At 38.8% G+C, this 24,073-nt stretch overlaps 1 protein-coding gene across 3 annotated transcripts in view; it reads right to left on the minus strand.

Annotated features, from left to right (window-relative positions):
• Positions 1 to 340: 340 nt before the first annotated feature.
• Positions 341 to 24,073, minus strand: part of MEIOB (meiosis specific with OB-fold) — a 31,753-nt gene continuing 8,020 nt past the window's right edge. Inside the window, exons 4-14 of one of the 3 annotated variants that reach the window (XM_082431845.1) lie at positions 20,293 to 20,424; positions 18,473 to 18,545; positions 16,089 to 16,284; positions 13,850 to 13,950; positions 12,895 to 12,947; positions 12,712 to 12,807; positions 8,257 to 8,358; positions 6,615 to 6,768; positions 4,683 to 4,854; positions 3,880 to 3,966; positions 341 to 735 (exon numbers count right to left, since the gene is read on the minus strand). In XM_082431845.1, coding sequence (XP_082287971.1) covers positions 625 to 735; positions 3,880 to 3,966; positions 4,683 to 4,854; positions 6,615 to 6,768; positions 8,257 to 8,358; positions 12,712 to 12,807; positions 12,895 to 12,947; positions 13,850 to 13,950; positions 16,089 to 16,284; positions 18,473 to 18,545; positions 20,293 to 20,424 — 1,277 coding nt within the window. In that variant the 3' untranslated portion in view covers positions 341 to 624. The remainder of the gene's footprint in view (positions 736 to 3,879; positions 3,967 to 4,682; positions 4,855 to 6,614; positions 6,769 to 8,256; positions 8,359 to 12,711; positions 12,808 to 12,894; positions 12,948 to 13,849; positions 13,951 to 16,088; positions 16,285 to 18,472; positions 18,546 to 20,292; positions 20,425 to 24,073) is intronic. The other 2 variants (XM_082431846.1, XM_082431847.1) reach the window with 2 other exon arrangements.

The following is a 24,073-nucleotide window of genomic DNA, read 5'->3' on the forward strand; positions in this document are numbered from 1 at the left end:
CTTGTGAAACTTCTGAAGTTGGTCTCCCCCGAGTTGATTCAGACTCACAAATGTCAAGCCTGAGTCAGCAAGCCTTCACAAGCATCGGGTAGCTCTGATGTGTCATCAGAGAAAGCAACCGACTAGAAGAGCTCTACAGTGATCAAAACAGTTGCACAGCATCACCCATGGACTTCTGCCGTCCCCACCCAGCACTGGGAGAACCGGTCGTCTGTGCCCATCAGCTCCAGCAAAGTAGTCTGAGCCATATCCACGTTGTTTTATAGGTTCTGATCTTTCTCCAGGCAAACAAGACAAAGAGGAAAGGGGCTTAAGAAAAGAAATCATTCATATCTGTGGGAAAGATTAAACTTGTTTATTAATTCATGCAAACACTTTCCAACTTGGGAAGAGAGAGGGCAAAGCCAGTAGAAAAGGCCTTCTAAGAAATGAACTTGAATAAGAGGGAGATTTTAGGATTTACTCTTAACGGACTCCAGGGGGAAACAGAATAACAATTTACAGAAACATTCTCACCACATTTGAACAAAATACAATTTTATCTGTAATTTTCAAACTCATTTTCCACTTTAAAGGCGGTTAAAACTCATATTCTTTTCCAGAGTTTAAAATGACGTCTGGTTTTTAAATATTTCCTTGTCCAGACAAGTTCCTACTTGCCTCGATAGGATCTGCGAGCTTACAGGAGAGCACACTCACTCTCAGTCCACCCCTTGCTCTGTGAGATAAAAAAAACTGCAGGGAGAAAAAGAGAGTTAGTTTCTAAAATCACCTGGTATACAAAGCTGAAAACCAACGACCACAAATAAAGAACAGCAATGAGTTTCCTTCACAGATATGAACAAAAACTTCAATTAAAGCTGTAAGACAATGGAAAGAGTTCCAGTCTCAGGCAGAGTTGGGAGAAAAATTATAGATCTGGCTTCTGACAGTGATTTTGTAAAAATCCACATCAATTTTTCATGACCTTTTTCTCAGGTAGGAAAGTTGGGATTTCAAATCCAACATGTAGAAAAAAGGGCTTAAAGTGTGTTCAAACAACCAATTGTGACAGACGTGAACCCGCAGCAGTAACGTGACCTGTTAGAGCACAACGATATCATGATGCAGTTGATTAATAATGATGTCTCACTTTTTACAATTTACAAAGCACTCTCACCAACATTTTATTTAGTATAGAGTGGAAGGACACATCAGCTAGGCATTTTAATTTCCTTCATTAATTAATGAATTGAATTAAATCTTTGACATGTATTCATTTTATTTTGTATGAGTCAATTTAACCTTTTTGAAAATTATTCTTTAACACTAATATCAGATCTTACAAGATCTGTGATACTAATATCACTATGTGTTTTAAAACATTGAAATGAATAACTCACTTTGAAATCCCTCCAAATGAACCACTTTAAGTAGCCATTATTTTTAATTGAAATATGATAAATATACAAAATGTCCTATATGGAAATCCTTTGTTTTTATCTTATTAGCAGAGCAATGTAAGTTCTTATTTCTTAAATTACATGTTCTGTTTTAACTGATTTATAACAATTGAAATTGTATTTGAGGCTCACAATCTTTTTTTTTTTTTAAACACTTTTATTATTTATTTATTTTTTGGCTGTGTTGGGTCTTCGCCTCCGTGCGAGGGCTCTCTCCAGTTGCGGCAAGCGGGGGCCACTCTTCATCGCAGTGTGCGGGCCTCCCACTATCGCGGCCTCACTTGTTGCGGAGCACAGGCTCCAGTCGCGCAGGCTCAGTAGTTGTGGCTCACGAGCCTAGTTGCTCCGCGGCATGTGGGATCCTCCCAGACCAGGGCTCAAACCCGTGTCCCCTGCATTGGCAGGCAGACTATCAACCACTGCGCCACCAGGGAAGCCGGAGGCTCACAATCTTTATTACATTTTGTGATATAATCACTACCTGCTTGAAATCTTTGTTAAATCTGACAAATATCTTTTTAACATCTTCTTTGGAAAGGTACAATATCCATTTACTTGAGAGCAATTTGTTGCTATATTTGAATCAAGTTTGGGAAACTATAAATAAATTACCATGAATTTAAATTGATCAAACTCAGAGCAACTGGTACCTCCTGTTTGGAGGGAAACCACAAAGTTGGACAAGGATCTGAGTATATGCTGATTTGGGAATAGACAGTACAGTATTTAGGTGGATTCATGCAAATGGTGGAAGAGATGCAGTATATTACTGTAATTTTCCCCCTTTGGCCTAGTAACGAAGAGGCCTCAAACTGAGGTCCTAGAAATATTGTTGAGGCCATTGGTGACTCCATGTCTGCAATCTATTCAGATACGCTTGAGGCTGCAAGGAAAGGAAGCCACAGGAAAATGGGAAAACCTGCTTATGAGGCTGAGATGGAGCAGACCCAGTGTTCTCAAAGACTCTTTCAGGGTATCCATGAGATCAAAGCTATCTTCATAATAATACGAAAATGCTGTTTGCCTTTCTTACTCTCATTCTTTCACCAGAGTGCACTGTAGTTTTCGAGAGGCTACATGACATGAGATGATATCATTGTTCTAACTGCTAAAAGAATGTGTGCTCATGAATACATTTAAAATTTTTCTCAATGTTAAGTTCTAGTACAATAAATGTTGACAGATATAACTCACTTAAGAGCTCAAAAATTTTTAAGAGTGTAAAAGAGGAAACATCTGAAATAATGTAGACTGTAGCCCTATCTCACCTGTGACCTGGGGCGAGAAGCAACATTTCTTGGTCCTATTTTCCTCATTTGCAAAACAAGGGGAGTTTGTCCCACTGCCCATTTTACACTTTTAACACTAAGGTTCTGTGGCCTTCCAACACTGAAGTGTTGCTATTGCTGCGGGAGTCTGCTCTGATCAGAGTTGTAGGAGCACAGAATTTTAGAGGCTTAGAGATGTTAATTAACCTCCCCAGGGTCACATAGGCTGAGGAATGGTGGGACTGGGAGTCAAACCCAAGTCTGTCTCACTGCAGCATTTAACTTGCTATTGAATACTGCTCACTGAAGTGAGGAGCATCGCACATGGGGGCGGGGGGAACCCAGCTTTGACTCTAAAGCCCAGTTCCTAGCCTTGGAGTTAACATTAACGGAGTTAATATTTTCTTTGTTGGTCTTTTTCTTTTGTATCATTTGTAACTTCTTTATACTATATGAAAAAAGCTGATTACTTCCACTGTTTCTATGGTAGCCAAATCCTTCTGCACATCTGGGAACTGGGCATTATTAAAAATAACAAATTCCTGGGCTTCCCTGGTGGCGCAGTGGTTAAGAATCTGCCTGCCAGTGCAGGGGACACGGGTTCGAGCCCTGGTCCAGGAGGATGCCACATGCCGCGGAGCAACTAAGCCCGTGCGCCACAACTACTGAGCCCCCATGCCACAACTACTGAAGCCCACGCGCCTAGAGCCCGTGCTCTGCAACAAGAGAAGCCACCGCAATGAGAAGCCCGTGCAGCACAACAAAGAGTAGCCCCTGCTCGCTGCAACTAGAGAAAGCCTGCACGCAGCAATGAAGACCCAGTGCAGCCAAAAATAAATAAAAATAAAAATAAATAAATTTATTTTAAAAATAACAAATTCCCTAATTTATTACATCATACTCCAGGATTTTCTTATTGCTTGAACATATAGAATAACATAGTACTGGGACTTCCCTGGTGACGCAGTGGTTAAGAGCCCACACTCCCAGTGCAGGGGGCCCGGGTTCAATCCCTGGTCAGGGAACTAGATCTCACATGCATGCCACAACTAAGAGTTCGCACACCACAACTAAGGAGCCTGCCTGCCACAACTAAGACCCGGCACAACCAAATAAATAAATAAATATTTTTTAAAAAAGAATAATACAGTACTATAAAATGCACTAACTTTTAAATAAATTTTGCTTCTTTCCAAAAGAAATTGCCACTTTAATGCTGTTTTCTGTTCATCCGTCATTGCAAGAAACTCATTTACCTGGATAAAAAAAATTAAACAAATATTTCCAAAGAATATATAGATAACTCATCTTGACAATAATGTAAAACAAATTTGCTCACTGGAAATGGAATTTTATCCATAGTAATTACAGGTCAATTCTCTTGATGGAGGAGATAAGGCTAGACAGAAAGGCTCTAAACTGAATGTCTGAAGCCAGCCAGGTGGCTCGGCACAGAAAGCTCCCCTTAACAAAGTGGAAACCACTGAGGTTTAATGGTAAACTTCATGAGCGGGTTTTAACAATAAAAAACATCAAACCTAACATCAAGCACACAAGCTAATCTCTGCTGCTGTGCTATGGGGCAGACTGAGGAAGAGCTCGTGGCTGACCTTATACACCTGGGTAGGTGAAATACTGCCAAACCCTCCTCACAGAGGACCCTGCTCAGTGTCTCTAAGGTGTTGTTTTGCCCATTGTTATTTGACTATATAAAATGTCATGTTTATTCTCCACTGTCACCAAGGACCTCTCTTGTTATTCCTAACAGTTAATGTTAGCTAGGATTTTAATATGCAATATGTAATTATTTGTTCATTAAAACAATGTGTGTTTAAGTCAAGATTGATTTTTCCCAGACCTCTTTATTAATGAATTAATTTCTATCAAATGTTCACCAAAATAACCTATATGTTTGGGGAAGCGAATTCAATTTGGAAGTATTTCTAAACATATTTTCCTTTTTATTATTTACCGTGAAGCCCAAAGTCTCCTCAGCAACACTTCCTGTGAGACTACAGGAATGGAGGGTACCTGTGTGATCAGTAAGATCAATTAGCATATGGAAGCTGCGAAATTCTGAAGAATCTTTGTTGCAAGTTGTACAAGTGCTGGATGCTTCATTTACAATGTAACCACAGCCTGAACTGAAAAGAAACAAAGACAAGATAGAATGTGAAGGCCCTAAGTGACAAATCTGATCTCTAGCAGAAGAATTATCACTTAGACTTTTAGCCTAAGTCAGCACCTGGAATATTTACAGAGTAAGTAATTACAGAGTGCTCAGCACTGAGCAGGGTACAAAATAGACCTACAAAATAGCAAGGAACAATGCACAGCAATACAACATGCTTTCTATTCAGTCAACCTCATTTTCAGTATTCCTGCTTCAGAAACTGGGACAAGCCAGTCCTCTCACAGTTCTGCCTCCTACCTTCCCCCATGCTGGGGTTCTTGCCCAGGATCACTCCCCAACTGGGGCCTTCCTCACTTGCACCCCAGCTCCCCGCCTTCTCTGAACAGCTGCACAACTTACACTTCAGCACGGACTTACACCCTATCACATCCTATTCCATGTTATTGCAGGTATGTTTGTTTATCTCCTGGCTCAGAGTTTGAGGGCAGGAATCCTGTCTTGTGCCTAGAAAGCTTAGGTTCCATGAATGCTCACTTGGTCCTGTACTAAGTCCTCTGTACATCCACAGAATAACCTGAGGGTTGGGGAGGTTCACACTCTAAATGCTGCTAGTACTGCTAGTGACACATTCTCCTCTCTTTAAGGGATAATTCCATGCTCTTTTATATTTTTGAAGCAGTCATTACTTTGCCAATTTGAATAGGAAGACTAATTCAAATTTCTCAAGCAGAGGGAATGATCTGAAGATACTGGTTTCTTGTAAGCCACAGATCACTTTTGAATTAAATTTTAGATACTTTTCCTCAGATATCAATATTAAAGATGTAGGAAAAATAAGGGAGACAATAACATTGTTTTTAATTTTTGAAAAATATTTTTCAAAAAATAAACACCTGCCTTACACAACAGCCTCTACATTAGTTTTTTTCAACTTTAATACCAAATCATACAATGTTTTAAAAATCCATAGGCCAATTTCTTGATTGTGGTGGTTGATAGACAAACCTACACATGATAAAACTATATGAAATTTCACACACACACACACACACACACACGATGCATATTAATCTGGGGAAATCTGAATAAGATCAATGGATTTAATTAATGTCATTACTGTCTATGATGTGATACTATAGTTTTGCAAAATGTTACCATTGGGGGAAACTGGACAAAGTGTACAGTTTATATATTATTTCTTACAGTGCCATGTGAATCTAGAATTATGTCAATAAAAATGTCAATTATAAATCCATAGGGAGACTTTCACAATAACATTTTAGAATTTTCTTGCCAAGCATTTTTTGGCTAAGATTATTAAATCTACTTGGGTTTACTTTTCTATGCAAGTAGATACTAACTTTGACCTAGGAGAGGTTGGAAATCATATTCTTCATACAGTTGAAATAATTTATTAAAATGCTATTACTTGTATTGCTATAGGATGTGGTCACCAAAATAATTTTTGAATTGTCATAAAACAATAGTTTGTCATCCCAGTTAAAAGTTTCGGCATTATTATATCTTTCTATTTTAGGGTTGCTGAAACACAGTAAATTAAATTTTGCTTTAAAAGGCAATTATAATTTTGAATCTAAATAGTTTGTCAAATGCATAACCACTTATGCATAATGCATAACCACTATTCAAATGCATAACCACTATTATGTCAAAGAATAGCTTAACTTTTATAGAGTTTAAAATTTATTAACAATAATTGTTTTTATTTCTTATAAGAATGAACTTTCTAAAAGTAATTTGGTTGCTTACCATCTATTTCGAACTACTTTTGTAGTTTCATTATCAATGTTCAGTGTAGAAATGTAAGCATAAAGAATTCCATAGATAGGATCAGCTTTTCCTTCATTCTTCAAAGCTTTTACCTTTAATTGTTCAACTGTATAGACATCAACTATTGTATTTACTAAAAAAAAAAAAAAAAGTCATGGAAGTTCTAAATATATTCTAAGAACTCCGAAGGATTATATCCAAATAGAAAAGCTACAAAGCTCAAATGAGAATATGTAGTAGCTTAAGTCATGTAATAGAAAAATTATTATATATGATATATTAAAACTGATTATATAAAAGGACATAAAAGCAAAAAAGGAAAAGAACGAGAAATTAGTCTTTATTAAAATGAATAATTTCTGATCATCAGAAGATTCCATTAAAAGAATGAAAAGGCAAGCCATAGAGTGGGAGATGCTAGCAATCTATAAGGAGATAAAGGATTCATATCCAGAATATCTAAAGGATTCTTAAAAATCAATAAGAAAAAGACAAGTCAACTCAATTTTTTAAATGGTGAAGAGACTATATTTATTTATTTATTTATTTATTTATTTATTTATGGCTGCACCTCGAGGCTTAGTTCCCCACAAGCCACGATGCGCAGCCGAAAAACAAAACAAAACAAAAAAAACAAAAAGAAAGAAAGAAAGGAAACATGTTAAATATCCCCCAGGAAAGCATAACAAAGTTCTTCTTTTACAAGTTAATGTGACTTGCAGAATAACTTATTTCATGCTTAATTCAATTGTTACTTACTCTCTTGAGAGGAATTATTAGGAAGTATTTCACCTCCTAGGATGAAGTTACAAGAACATGCCTTCAGGGAATGATTGAAGTCTTCCCTCTGCTTTTCCCCATTCTCCTGAGTGTCTAAGCATAAGCCACAGACGGCAACAAACCACATCCTTTTTTTTTTTTTGGCCACACCACGAGGCATGTGGGATCTTAGTTCCCCAACCAGAGAGAAAGAACTCGCGCCCCCTGCTTTGGAAGCATGGAGTCTTAACCACTGGCCTGCCAGGGAAGTCCCAGCATCCCTTTTAAAGTCAAGCTTCAGTCTGGGGTCTGTGAACACATGACATTTTATGCAAAATTCTATGTGTGGGTACAGCTACTTTTCTGGGGAAAAGGTCATAGCTCTCATCAGATTGGCAAAAGGTTATATAAGCCTCCAAAAGTTTTAAACTACCTTTTTAAAAGTGGAAGTATAGGGCTTCCCTAGTGGCGCAGTGGTTAAGAATCTGCCTGCCAATGCAGGGAACACGGGTTTGAGCCCTGGTCTGGGAAGATCCCACATGCCGCGGAGCAACTAAGCCTGTGAGCCACAACTACTGAGCCTGCGCGACTGGAGCCTGTGCTCCGCAACAAGTGAGGCCGCGATAGTGGGAGGCCCGCGCACCGCGATGAAGAGTGGCCCCCGCTTGCCGCAACTGGAGAAAGCCCTTGCACAGAAACGAAGACCCAACACGGCCAAAAATAAATAAATTAATTAATTTTTTTAAAAAAAAGTGGAAGTGTAGCAGTTACATAATAAGAATATAATATCTTTTACTAAGTAACTTTATAGGCCCAAATTCTGGCCTTTTAAAAATTCAAATAATATTTAAAGGTCACTTACAATTTGTGGATTCTTTCAAATAACTGTCAATTTCATCATCCAGAGGATTCGTTTCTTTATTTTCTCTTATAAAATTCAATAGGATGTTAGCTTCTGGTGTATCTTAATTGAAAATGCATAATAAGTAAACAGCAAACTGATTATTTTTTAAATCACTGTAAATGATCCAAAATTATTTTTAACAGTAAAAAGTGAAGACGTATAAGAATACAATCAAACACAATATTACAAAGCCATTAACAATGTGATGGGGTGCCCCATTAACACAGAGAGATGTACACCAGATATCATGAGTTTAAAGAGCAGCTTACAAAACATTGTCATACAATTCCCTTTCATTTTAAAAAAGATACATGAGCAAAGTTATCTGGAAGAATATGTATCAAAGAAATGATTATCTCTTATGAGATGGTGAATTTACAGCTGATCTTTCTTTTTATGTTTTTATGTATTTTTTGAATTTTATATGTATTTCTTTTCTAGTCAGAAAAAAATTTTTTTAAGGTTGTTTAAAAAGCTTGCTCCAGGGCTTCCCTGGTGGTGCAGTGGTTGAGAATCTGCCTGCCAATGCAGGGGACACGGGTTCGTGCCCTGGTCTGGGAAGATTCCCACATGCCGCGGAGCAACTGGGCCCGTGAGCCGCAATTACTGAGCCTGCGCGTCTGGAGCCTGTGCTCTGCAACAAGAGAGGCCGCAATAGTGAGAGGCCCGCGCACTGCGATGAAGAGTGGCCCCCGCTTGCCACAACTAGAGAAAGCCCTCGCACAGAAACGAAGATCCAACACAGCCATAAATAAATAAAAATAAATTTTTAAAAAAATTATAAAAAAAAAAAAAAAAAAAAAAGCTTGCTCCAGACTTACCTGGTGGCGCAGTGGTTAAGAATCTGCCTGCCAACGCAGGGGACACGGGTTCGATCCCTGGTCCGGGAAGATCCCACATGCCGCGAAGCAACAAAGACCGTGTGCCACAACTACTGAGCCTGCTCTCTGGAGCCCGTGAGCCACAACTACTGAGCCCACGGGCCACAGCTACTGAAGCCCATGTGCCTAGAGCCCATGCTCCACAACAAGAGAAGCCACCACAATGAGAAGCCTGCGCACCGCAACAAAGAGTAGCCCCCGGCTAGCCACAACTAGAGAAAGCCCAATGCAGCCAAAAATAAATAAATAAATAAATAAATAATTTTTTAAAATTTTATTTATTTATTTATTTATTTATTTATGGCTGTGTTGGGTCTTTGTTACTGTGCGAGGGCTTTCTCTAGTTGTGGCAAGCGGGCGCCACTCTTCATCGCGGTGCGCGGGCCTCTCACTGCTGTGGCCTCTCTGTTGCGGAGCACAGGCTCCAGACGCGCAGGCTCAGTAATTGTGGCTCATGGGCCCAGCCACTCTGCGGCATGTGGGATCCTCCCAGACCAGGTCTCGAACCCGTGTCCCATGCATTGGCAGGCAGATTCTCAACCACTGCGCCACCAGGGAAGCCCAATTAATTTTTTAAAAAGATTCTTATAATTAAAAAACAAAACAAAACAAAACCTTGCTCCTCGGGACTTCCCTGGTAGTCCAGTGGTTAAGAATCTGCCTTCCAGTTCAGGGGATGTGGGTTTGATCCCTGGTCAGGGAACTAACATCCTCCATGCCACGAGGCAACTAAGCCCGCGCACTGCAACTACTGAGCCTGAGTGCTCTAGAGCCCGCGTGACACAACTGGAGAGAAGCCTGCCTGTGTGCTCTGGAGCCCGCGCGCCACAACTAGAGAGTCTGCATGCCACAACTAGAGAGCTTGCGTGCTCTGGAGCTGTGCGCCACACCTAGAAAGAAGCCTGCGTGCCGCAACTAAACACCCCACATGCCACAACGAAGACCCGAAGCAGCCAAATAAATAAATAAATAAATAAAATACTTTAAAAAAAAAAAAAAGCTTGCTCCTCAATTTGGGACATGAGTATCCTCAGGAATAGTGAGATAATGTGCCAGAAGGCACGAATCTGATTTTGAAGAGGGGCTCTCTAACTCTGACACCCTTCAACTCCAAGCCCCAACCTCTAACACCTGCTTGTCTTCAGCCCTCCCTCACCATCTCCAACATTCTGCAAACCGTCCTGCCAATGCTTGGACCCCCTGACTCCCCTGGACAGAGTCAGGGTTTCTTCCTCCTCGTCCTGTTGTACCACAAGTCTTATCACTGTTGGTTCTTTCTCAGAACTAGACTGGAATCCCAGACAGGGGTTTTGCCTTTTCATTTCTGTACTTCAGTTATAGTGACTATCCTTCCATCCATCTGAGCATCCATCCACTCATGTACTTCCTTGTTCCAGAAAGTGTTAAAGTTACCTCAATAGTTGGCAAATAAAAGGCATTCACTAAATATCTGTAAATTAATAAGCATCCTGGGACAGAAGCTGGTAGGAAGGGTGGGGTGTAGGCACTGCTGTCAAGAGCTCTAAGGACAACAGGGTCATCCCAGACTGTCTGTGGGGGGACAGAAATTCTGCCTTCCCCATCTGATGAACTCTCTCGGGGCAGGAAGCCTGGACATGCTGGCTAGGATGAAAGCTCAAACCATTTAGAGGTTCTTAATTTCTATGTGGCATGTGTAGCCCAGGAAATTAGAAATAAGACTGATTTAAATAAGCATATTGAAATTCACACACCATTATACATATTCTCCTTTATATTTGTCTCCTTGAGAAATAAGGCATTTATTCTAATGATGTTAGCATTGCTCAAAACACTTTGACATTTCCCCTTTGAATCTGTTTTCAGAGCCAAACGCACAACATCCTTCAAATCTGTCTCATTAACTTAGTCTTGAGGTTTTGATACGATTAGTACTGTCAAGCTTGATAACCTTTTCCACCAGACAAATCCAACTGTCTTTTAGAAATTTTCCCAGACCAAATTTACCCTTAGAGGATGAAGATTTTCTATCATTGATGTTATTAAATATATGAAAAATAGTCTATTAGTCTATTAATAAAATATTAAAAATAAGAAACCATAGTACTCTCCTCAAAAGAAAAAAAAAAGTAATTGAAGAGTGACACTATTGCCCTGTGGTAAGAACAGACCATGGTTGTGTCCCCACTAATTTACAACAAAGAAGCCAGAGCAATCCTTTTAGAACTTAGATAATGTCACTGCCCTGCTCCCCCTTTCCTACAAAGTAAAAGCCAGCATTCTTTTATCAGTAAGTCCTTCTCGATCACCTCCATTTCTTCTCTGACCTCCACTCCTCCTCCTGCCCTGCTCTATCAGATCCAGCCACACTGGCCTCAGGGCCTTTGCACTGGCTGGTCCCTCTGCCTGGTGTGCTCTTTCCTCATTGTTAACCCCCTCACTGCCTCACCGCGTCTTTGCTCAAATGTTGCCCTCCCAGTGAGGCCTACCTGACCACCCTACGTAAACAGCAACCTGCCCTACACACACTGTGGCATTCTAGACCCTCCTGACCCTGTTCCTCTTTTACTTCTCAAGCATTTCATAATTCATGGATGTGCTATCTTTATTGTTCATTCTCCGTCTACCCCCTGCTAGGACGTGAGCTCCATGAGCAGGAGAGATATTTGTGTTTTGTCACTGGACCCAGAACAGTGCCCAGCACACAGCATGTGCACAGTAGACGAGAGCTCAACAAGAACAAATCAATGAGTGTCGTATCACCTCCCATGACACTGCTTTTAAGGAGACAACATTCCTGCAGTAGATGAGCAAGATCCAACACACTTATATTTAAAAAGTCTTGTTATTTTATATCATATCTCATAGTAATTTTACTTTTAAAAATTCTGATAAGTTTGGTCAAAGACAAAATTGCTTTATAGTTCTCAGTCACTATTAATGCTTCGTTATTGACCAGTAGAGTGAACTTATATTTAAAATGATACCTACTATATTTATATCTTCTTGAGATTTTGAAGGATTATTCACTTCTGGGAATTCTGTACTCTTCTGCAGTGTTGGGCTGATCTTTCTATCTGCACTACAAAGCACTCTGAGGATGCTTAAGGGCACCAACCCCTCATCTCCCCAAACCTGCTTCCCTGATTTCATGCTAGAACAGCTTTAAACCCTTTAACAACCACTAACAATTATGAACTAATGATACTATATATATGTTCTCCACTCTCTAGTGCTGTTACTTGAATGCAGTAAAATTAAATTTATTTTTTAAATAGTCAATAATTTAGGTTATCCAATCAATAGCAATGAGCTCTCAAAATCATCACAAGAGATGATGCTTTAAAAATGAGTCTGGTTTTTCACATTTCTTTTGTAAAGATATCAAAGATATAGCTCATTGTAAGTTTTTCAAAGTCATATGAAGCAGTTTTTCACTTTTCATTCAAATGAAATCCAAGCTTCATTTTCATTATTAAACGCACTGCACAAATATTGGAATACATGATGTAGTCATTTCCAAAGGGATAAAAAATTTCAAATAGCTTTTTACCTGGATTAGTTGTAATAATGGTTTTTGAGATTACAGTTGCTGTCATGCAGTTCCGAAATTTGTCAAAACTTATTCTTACATCTGAGGCAAATATTACTGTTTGGGAAAAAAGCCATTTTAAAATTATTACACAGAGGGATAAAAAAATGACAAATATTGAACACAATCATTGAAGTATGATACCTGTTTCTCGTGGCACCCAGCTCTGTGCAAGTAGAATAGATTCATTATCCCAACTGCATGTGTCAAAAAAGAAGTGATAAAAATCAAATACATTAGAAAAAAACTGGCAGTGACCACATTATTTACCAGAAAAAGAATGTCTTAATTGATGAGGTTAATAATCCCCCATACGGTCCACAGCACAGTTAAGGATTTTGGCTTCTCCTGCATTTTGCAGGGCTACACTCCCTATTTCACAGAAAATTTAACACCTATGAAAATCATTCCTTTCAGCACCATTCATCTCTAACAACTTCTGCTCCTTCAATTCCTTCTTTTCCTATCACCCAGGTCACTCCAGGCTAGTTAGAACTGAGTGACTACAAGTTTAAAAATTTTGAAGTCACTCTTTCATGCCATTAAGGGAGGGCCCCACCATGGATAAACTGCTCGGGGGACTTGATAGGTTGAAGCCCTGTTTCAAATTACGTGCTTTCTTTGGTACCCAGGCATCTGGAGTCTAAACAGTACCATGTTATACCCTGTGATGCTTCAGGATGTAGCCCTGCCCCACATCTGGGAGGCCCATAGAACCCAGCCTGTGACAATGCTTGCTTTTCTACCATCTTTCCATGGCTTGGCTCCAGGGTACCACCCAAGGAATCACAGAAAGTCTGGCTTGTTCTTTATCAATGAGACTTAGTAAATGACGATTTGTTACAAAACAGAGTATAATAATAAACAAGTTACAGTAGAGTCCATCTATGAAATCCCATGCCATCTAAAGATCTCATTTTAAGGTAATCATAGACTGTAATGACTCAACATACAAGAGAAAGGTTTATTTTTTAAACACCATTTCTCTGTCATTACTCCTCTCCTGATATGAAATCCATCATCTCCTGATGAAATTAAAATGTCTGACTTGGTGATAATAGCACAGATTTCACAGTTAGGAACAGATGTGGGAAGTTACCATATCATTGCAAAAGAAGACTCTGTCTCATCATAGAGTTTAACTTCACACCTCTGGCCTTTTCTTCGGTCTGAAGTTGTAAAGTATTTTGGCTCTCCAACCTTAGAAATTGAAGAAAATCATTATTTTTCTTCACCTAGAGTTGTAGAGGTACTTAAATGTTTGTTGATGGAAATACTCAAATGTTTACCTTTTAAACAACAAATTAGAAATATCAAAATAGCTAGAATCACTAATATATATTTGATGATTTAACAGCATCTTTTATCTCTGAACTAGGTGTATTTAAGTTGTAAGTCACACACTTTGATTGAAGAGAGATACAGATATGTGTGCTTTAAGTCAAGACTGTGGGATCTTTTCAACATGTTAGAACAAATGCTCCATGACAAGTCCCTGGGTGGCATCTATGTGGACTCACTGAGGGTAGAAAGTACATTTTCAATATCTATGTATCCCCATGGCTTAGCGCAGGGCCTGGCACGGAGTTCATGTGACTGGATGAATTCATCTCTCTGGGCCTCAGTGTCCTCGTCTTGCTAGCCCAGGTATGGATATTGATACCTCCTTTGCTACCTTCCTAGGGACAAGCTGGTGAGAATCGAAAGAGGGATAAATGGGAATGTGCTTTGATATACCGTCTGATTCAGTCCACACTGTGGTGTAAGAGGATCATGGAGGTGGGGGTGAACTCAGGGGCCCTTCTGTGCCCTCAGGGAGTTCTCACATGGAACAGCAGCACCTCTGATGGCCACACAGCAATGGCCCAAGCATGAACAGTCAGTTGCCCCCTATGCCACTGTCACCCATGCATCTGTTGTCAGGGCTGAGCTCCTTGGGAAGAAGCTGAAGAAAGAGTCACAGCTGCCTGCAGAAGAGAGCATCTAGAAAGAAAGTCAGAGGAAAGGACAGCCAGAGTATGAGAGAGGCCTACCATATCACAGCATGCAAGAAAACTGTATGAAAAGGAGTTTTAAAGTGAAGAGACCTAAGTAGAGGCGAGAAGGAAGAAAACAGGTTAAATAAAAACGTAAAGATAAGGAAATGTAAGAGGGATGGAAGCAAAATGGGAGAAAAAAGGCATGAAAATAAAAGAAATAATATAATCCTATGAAAGGTGGTACTAGACTCAAGGGGTGGAGGCAGGAAGGGGGACATGGAAAAAGCTGTTGCAGGTTTTATATTCATACTGAGTTTTAGAAAATCCTTACTACATTGTAATATAATGGCATTATATGGAATTTCAGGGAAATTGAGAGATCATATCCTGCCTTTAAGTAAGATTGAACCTAAGTTGCCCAGAAAGGAATTTTTCCTATTTTTCAATACTGTCATATCGGGTATTTATTCCTCCATCCTGAATGATACTGAGTGCTCACTGTGTGGCAGGCACTGTGCTGGGCTGGGCTGGGCTGGGCTGGGGAACAACGCAGGCAGGCCTCTGTTGGCCTGTCATGGGGATAGTCGACACTCAGTCATTTAATATGGAAACGCAATTAGCAATTACTTACAACATTAACTATAAGTACCCAAATCTATTTCCCTTTTTTTTAATCTTCTGATTATCATCATTCTGTATATTGAAAATTGTTCTTGCCCCTTTATTTGTGTACTTTATTTTGTGAAAATTTGCTCCCTGCCAAGTGATTCTAGTCTGTCCAATGGAGTTCAAAACTTGCTGCAATAATTGGGTAAGAGGGAGATGTGGAAGCAAAGGATGGTGAGACATTCCCCGGCACCCCATGGAGTGTTGTTCTGCCCTGCTTTTCAGCACCTGATGCTATGCATTAGCTCACAGGGCCCCTACTGCAGCACCGTGGGTTTCTCGCTCTCTCCCTCAACTCAGGACAGCTCTGAGAACACGCACTGAATTGATTCCTTGATTTATTCAACCTAAGCCCCTTCGAAGAACTTCCTGGAGATCTTAAAGTCAATGAATTTACCCTTTCTATTTGTGCCTTTTGTTTAACTCAAGTATGAAAAGCTCTCATATAGTTAGCGGATCATTTATGACTGTGTACTGCATTTAACATTCAAATACAATTTTATTTTGCTACTCATTCACAGCTAAAATGCTGCTTTCCCTTTAATGAGAAGTGTTATTTTCTAAATTCAACGGAGGATGGATCAAGATACAGAGGAAATTTTACTCCAGTTGATTATTACTTTCCAAACACAAATAAAATGATAGAACTCCCCCCACCAAATTGAACTTGGCTTTGTTGGGGTTTTAACTTACCGACCTCACAGCTGCAAGGACATTAATAATTCTCCCATCAAGACTGTGTCCGTTTGCAACAATGTCACCCAATGAATAATAATCACAAGACTCTTTAACAGGTAAGTATATCAAAGAAAGTAGCTTCGCATCCACTTCATAACTGGAACAAACTTTTACCATTGAGTGATTCTCACTGAGCAATAGCTTATAATCGCTAAATTGTAAAAACACACACCAGAAGTTAATATCAAATTATTTTCTAATAGAAAAATACTTCAAAGTTCACAGTCAAACTTTGGTTGTAACTTAAACTATATTTTAAAAATTATATTAAGAAGATTTATACTTTTCACTCTTAGAAACATTGAAAAGCTTTGTAAAATATTTTTTGTCTAAAATGTATTTTCATTAAGAAAATGTTTTAAAGACCAACTGTGTCTGAGTTTTAAGCACACTAATAGTCTGATCTTGCACAATACTCTGAGTTTCATTTCTTTCTCTGTAAAAAAAAGGGTGTAAAAGCACTCTAAAACATTGTGGGGGGGGGGGGAGGGTGATTTCCACCTCTATGACACTGACTGCCCTGCCTATGTGCTTTCCTTACCTCTGTGGTGCTCTGTAGGAACAGAGGCACAATATTTACACACTTGAGGTGCTCTTCCCCTTCCAGCCAATCAACTCCCAAGTGTCCTCCATGGAGCCTCTTTCTAGTCCTCTAATCCAGGACCCCCCCGCCCCCCGCCTCCTCCTCCTGCTACTGCTTTAGGTGTTTCTCTCATCACTTCTTACCCAAACTACTGCTTGTCTCCTAAGCTTTGTTCCCCTACTGTCCGTCCTCCTCAGGTAGCCAAAGTGATCTTCCTAAACCACGAATATGAATATATTATTTCCCAGCTCAAAAGATCTTCTGGGCTAGCCATCACCAAAGCATGAAGTTGGTACAACAAGCAAAGCTGTCTGTGAAGTGTCTCTGCCTCTCTCTCGAGCTTCTCCTCCTGCTGTTCCCGTGCCTATATTCCAGCCACATCATATTCCTAGGCTATAAAACTGCCATTTTAGAGAAAAACGTAGTCAAACATCAACAGTTTCATAAGGTTTAAACTACTATTAACTGTTCTGGAAAAGGCCAGGAGGTTTCATGTTTGTTCCCTCTGCCAAGGATGCTCTTCCCTCCCTCCATTCATGTGTTCATTCCATAAACACTTACTGAGAGCCTATTATGTGCCAGACCCTAGTCTAGGCACAGGGGGTACAGTGGTGAGGAAGACACACAAGACCTATGATCTCACGGAGTTTACATGTGAGAGAGGGAGACAGATAAGAACAATTAATCAAATAATCCCAGATTGTGGTCAGGGTTATGATGGTACACATACCCTGTATACAGGACGAAGTCCTAGTAATGCATACTGGAAGAGCTACTACAGACAGAGTAGGTGGGGGAAGATCTAAGGAGGTGACATTTAAGCTGACACTTCAATGAGAAGAGCAAATAAGATTGTTCTTTGCAGAGGGAAGGGACCATGCAATGCTGTTAGTGCAGAATGAGCCCAGGATGTTCATAAAGTGGAGGACTCTTCATGTGGCTGCAGAGAAATGAGACCTATAAGATGAGGTCAGAAAAATGGGTGCAGGTGCATGTGTAGTAGAGACTTTTGTGCCCACCCAGAGCTCTTTACCAGCTGCACCCTTCTCTCTGGAGATTTGCCCTCAGCCAGAAATACCTTTAAGCCTTCCCTCCTCCGCAGGAGTAGGGGGTGGACTTCAGCCAATAACTTGTAAATACAGGGTACAAAAGCCCAGGCCTCTTTCTTTAGGGTGGTACCACTTTGAGGTGCCACTTATGCTCCAGAGCTCCCATCTGGGTCAGGATGAGACTGGGCTCCTGCTGAACCTGCCTCTTTGCTCACCTTCCCCCCAATGCTATCCTTACAGGCTGCTTCTAAGGGCTCTCCCTCAACAAATCATCGGCACAAAAATCCTCCTCTGGGCTCTGCTTCCAGAGCCCTGGAACCTGAACTAAGATAGTAAGGCATGTGAAGAGAGTTATAAATTGAGATGAAAAAATAGATATATGACTTCCATGATTTACCTTTTCATTGTTCAGCTTTAATGTGACTAGAGTCAGATTTTTGTAATCTAAGAATGAGAATCAAAGTACTAAAAACAAAGCCATTTTTTATGTGATCTTACGTCAAAGTAAATTACTTCATAATCAAAGATAAATATTGTGAAGCAGAATTAAACTCCTAATTTTCAAACTGAAGTATATACTTTTAATAAGCTCTCTGTTAATCTGACATGCAAAAACTTATTAGTAATAATCATTCTGGCATAAACTTATTAGTAATAATCATTCTGGCATAAAGTAATAATCATTCTGACCTCTGTGTTAGATTTACCTAGGAGTTGCAGGGCTGAACTTTTCTTCTCTTTCTAATTCCTTTCTTTGGATCAGGGGATTTTCAATTATCACTAAAACAGAGGGGAAAATATGATGCTATTACAAAAAAGTAACAGGATAAATTTAAAAAATGAGTGTACATAACAATGAACATTACAATGTTATTTCTAATTTTGAGTTGGTGTTATGTATCCTTCACAATCATTTTCTTGTGGCACTGTGAGCAACAGAATCCTGGGGTATGACCAATCAATTTGATCTCAGATGACATTTCTTATACTTTGTGTTTAAATCCCAACATATGATCCACATTAATATTACTTTATTGAATTACAATCAGTTACACTGAACATTTGATTTGGTTACAACATGCCCTTCTATAAAATAAATTGATCTTCACCCAATTCACAGCTGTCCTCAAAAATAATAGTGGTAGTTAGAAAGAGCAATGCAAAATTTGGGTCCTGATTTGAGCCCCACAACTTATCAGTTTTATGACTTAACATTTTAGGGTTTGCATTTCCTATGGTCTATGTTAGACTTTTTTGTGCTCTATTTTGCTAATTCCTCACACAACCATCCCTCATTATTATCCCTCTTTCCAAATGAAGAAATTGAAGTTCACAGAGGTTAAATAACTTTCTTGAGGTATTATATCTAGAAAGTAGTAGAGTTGGAATTAGAACTGTTCTAATTCTATTTGTAATTCTAATTCAAAAATCTGTAATCTTTTTATTCTACCACACCAAAATCTTATTTACTTTTATAAGCATCATCAGATTTACACCTTTAAAATCCCTTATCTCATTCATCCTCACAACAACCATCAACATGGAACATAGGTTAATACCGAAATATATCTTTAGCTCTAGGTAACTAATGTTCTGGCATTCAACCAAGAAATGTTTTGCTTGTGCTGCGCCCTGTGACCATTTGCAAAGTTTTTTGCCTTCATAGTCCATATGTTCAACTACCTTATTATTCAGTTAGAGAGATACTATATGTAATCCTGAAAGTTAATAATATGATTGGGTGCTGAGTAACTAGTATGGGTACTAGGCTGCTTGATCTGCAGGGTTAGAGACGAGTAGTTTAATTGTCTGTGTTACCCTTTCCCTTCTTTTTTCTACCATGAAAGAGAGCTGGTATACATGCTTTCTTGTTTCTTGTATGAGGCTAGAGCTGTCATCTACTGAGTGACTAAGTTCTACACTTTATAACAGGCACACTATATCATTTAACATTCACAAGAATCTATAGGGTGTTAATTCATAGTTGAGACCCAACAAGATTAAGAAATTTTCTCAAAGCCACAATGTAATAAATATTGGTACTTGGAATTGAATCCAGATCTACCTGTTCTCAAGGTCTTGTTCTTTTCAATATACTACACTGTACCATCAGAGGGCTATTGGGATGGGTAGACGATATGAAAGATTTGGTATTTTAGGCTGAAGTTTTCTTAAAATCCATTAAAAATTCAAATATCTTTTATCAAAATCTATTTAGCATCCCTATTATATGTTTACAGAAAGATAAATGATTAGAGCCACAAGAGGGACTGATGCAAAGTGAAATAGAAATAAACCAAAGATCATAGAGCTACTTAGTAAAAATATGTGATTATCATGTTTGTATGTTTCAATTAAATGCTGAATGCCTTGTGTTATACTCTTAACACTTGACTTTTTTCTGGTAAGGTTCTTGAGAATAAGAATTGTGTCTTATTTCATTTTGACTCCCTCAGTGTAGTTATCACAAACATATCATGGGACTAATACTGTAAGAGAAACAGTTTAAGAATCAATGCCAACTTACCGCACTCGCCAACACGAAAGCCATCAGAAAGTGATCTGATGTAATCTTCCTTGCCCCACGATGTTGCATTTACAAAATGGGTTGTTGAATCACGAATGGTGAAACTGAAAGTGTACCTTTCTGATCCAATATCTAAGGGAAAACCAATGCTTTTATTTTTCAAATGAAAAGTTTTATTTTAACTTTGAACAAATATGATTATTTGATGCTAAAAATACTCAAACACATGGTGTAAAATATTATTTCAGATATAAATTATATAAGTTATGCTTTTATGAATTCTAAGCTGCCAAGGTAGATAACTCACCTCACTGTTACCCCTATGTTCCCTTTCCCCAGTTATCTGTATATTTGGAGGGAAATGACATGTAGGCTTGAACCATCCAGATATTAGCTTAGCGTCTCCATTTCTCTCTTACTGTTGTTTTAACCTAAGTCATAATTCAGATCTAAATTATTTCAAAACAAATAAATGTGTGCTGCTAAAAGATACCACTAGGGGTCAGCAAGTACCTTTTTTCCAAAATAAAATTTCTTTATTGTTTTGCTAATTAAAAAAGTAATATAAAACAGCAGTGGTACTGGCACAAAAACAGACACATAGATCAATGGAACAGGATAGAGAGCCCAGAAATAAACCCACACACTTATGGTCAATTAATCTACAACAAAGGAGGCAAGAATCCACAATGGAGAAAAGACAGTCTCTTCAATAAGTGGTGCTGGGAAAACTGGACAGCTACACGTTAAAGAATGAAATTAGAACATTCTCTAATACCATATACAAAATAAACTAAAAATGGATTAAAGACCTAAATGTAAGACCAGATACCATAAAACTCCTAGAGGAAAACATAGGCAGAACACTCTTTCACATAAATTGTGTCAATATTTTATTGGATCCATTCCTAAAACAAAGGCAATAAAAGCAAAAATAAACAAATGGAACCTAATTAAACCTAAACGCTTTTGCACAGCAAAGGAAACCATCAACAAAATGAAAAGACAAACTACTGAATGGGAGAAAATATTTGCAAATGATATAACCAATAAGGGGTTAATATGCAACATATATCAACAGCCTATACAACTCAACATCAAAAAAACTAACAACCCAATTTAAAAACTAGGTAGAAGAACTGAATAGACATTCTTCCAAAGAGGAAATGCAGATGGCCAACAGGCACATGAAAAGATGTTCAATATCACTAATTATCAGGGAAATACAAATCAAAACAACAATGAGCTATCACCTCACACCTGTCAGAAGGGCTATCGTCAAAAAGAACACAAATAACAAACGCTGGTGAGAATGTACAAAGGGAACTTTGTACACTGTTGGTGGGAATGTAAATTGGTGCAGCCACTGTGCAAATCGGTATGGACGCATCTCAGAAAACTAAAAATAGAACTACCGTATGACCCAGCGATTCCACTTCTGAGTATATATCTGAAAAAAACAAAAACACTAATTTGAAAAGACACATGCACCCCAATGTTCATAGCAGCATTATTTACAATCGCCAAGACATGAAAGCAACCTAAGTGTCCATCACCAGATGAATAAAGAAGTTGTGAGATAGATATATATATACACACACACACACACATATATATGCACAATGAAATTTTTACTCAGCCATAAAAAACAATGAAATGTTACCATTTGCAGCAGCATGGATAGACTTGGAGGGCATTATGCTAAGTGAAATAAGTCAGACGAAAGACAATTACTGTATGATATCATTTATATGTGGAATCTAAAAAATATAACAAACTAGTGAATATAACAAAAAAGCAGAATCACAGATAGTGGTTACCAGTGGGGAGAGGGAAGGGGGAAAGGGGGGAAGGAGGGAAGGAGGGAAGGAGGGAAGGGGGGAAGGGGGGAAGGGGGGAAGGAGGGAAGGGGGGAAGGGGGAGGGGCAATATAGGGGTAGGGGATTAAGAGGTACAAACTTCTAGGTACAAAATAAGCTACACGCGGAATACAGCAAGTATTTTATAATAACTATAATGAAATATAACTTTAAAACTGTAAATCACTATACTGTATACCTGTAAGTTCTATAACATTATATATCAACTATACTTCAATTTAAAAAGTTTTTAAAAAGTAATACAACCTAACATACAAATGCACATTATAGGTATCTATTGAACTGTGATTAGTGCTTACCTTTGGGGTGGGGCTGGGATGGGAAAAGTTGAGGGTTAAATGAAGAATTTCTCTTTTTGACTCTATGACCTTCTGCACTGCTTGAATTTTTTATGACAGTATATTGATATGTGTAATGTTTTTTAAAGTCAGTAAGCATATCTTCTCCAAAAAAGGAATACTGTACAGACAATTATAAAAAATAGTCAGGGCTTCCCTGGTGGCGCAGTGGTTAAGAATCCGCCTGCCAATGCAGGGGACAAGGGTTCAAGCCCTAGTCCGGGAAGTTCCCACACGCCGCGGAGTAATGAAGCCCGTGCGCCACAACTACTGAGCCTGCGCTCTAGAGCCTAGAGCCCAAAAGCCACAACTACTGAGTCCTCGTGCCCCAACTACTGAAGCCCGCGCGCCTAGAGCCCGTGCTCCGCAACAAGAGAAGCCACCGCAATGAGAAGCCCACGCACCACAACGAAGAGTAGCCCCCGCTCACTGCAACTGGAGAAAGCACGCACACAGCAAGGAAGACCCAACGCAGCCAAAAATAAATAAATAAAATAAATAAATAAATTTTAAAAAAAATAGTCAAACACTACAGAAATGGTGCCCTACACTCACCGTCTAATAGGTGAAAATTATATTTAATTGCTGTAATTTAAGTAAATATTTAAATATTGACCTTTTCTAATTCATATATTTCAAGTTATTCCTTTTACAGCTTAGAAAACAGAGATGCAGGATTTCTCAAACTATTCAAGTGGTAATTCTGATCTAATTAATTATGATGCAGTAAAGAGAAGACAAATGAGTATGGGTGGGAGATGACATCTTTGCTATTTACCTCAAAATTAACAATAGAATATTATAAAAAATAAAATAAAAATAAAGGTACCTATCACTACACCATAAGTCAATTAACACAGCCACAATTAATTGTCTTCTTCTGTCAAAATTACTGGCTGGCTGACTAGAGCTCGGATTCCCTCAGGCTGTTTAGAAGGACTTATACTGTACCTTTTAATAAAAAGCATTGACACTTTAAAAGCTAATAATAGTGAATTGCTACTTTTGGCATTCTATAGTTTATCTCTGCATGTAAACTACAAAAGTTTGAGGGTCAGTTGATTTTAAAAATCCAATTTTAGTCTCGGATTGTGTTTCCATAGTCCTAAAATTCTTGCACAGTTCAAGCAACTCAATAAGAACCACTAAAGCCAAACTTAACTGTATTTTCCACATGTGAAAGATGATCTTTTTCCACTGAATTGTCTGGTTCTTTGAGTAAATACATAGATACTGCTGCCATACTTCTCTCGCTCAACACTGTCACGACATATCCCTGCTGGAAAACCTTCCTCCTTATCACTTTCTGTCTTCTATGAAGATTAACCTGTGTACTTGTATCTCTTAGGCTGATATTGATAGTTAACATGGAGTTCTTACTGTGCCTTACACACCCTTCCATGTATGAGCTCATTTAATTCTCATCCCAGCTTTATTTACCCCGATTTCACAGCTGTACATAGAACAGATCTTAGATGACTCGGTGCTGAGCCCAGTCAAACTAGCTCCACGTCCATCCTTTCAGACACTTTGATAACTGAGGATGATGAGACTACATACAAC

This window comes from Balaenoptera physalus (genome assembly GCF_965194825.1).
Source record: "Balaenoptera physalus genome assembly, chromosome: 16".
Lineage (NCBI taxonomy): Eukaryota > Metazoa > Chordata > Mammalia > Artiodactyla > Balaenopteridae > Balaenoptera > Balaenoptera physalus.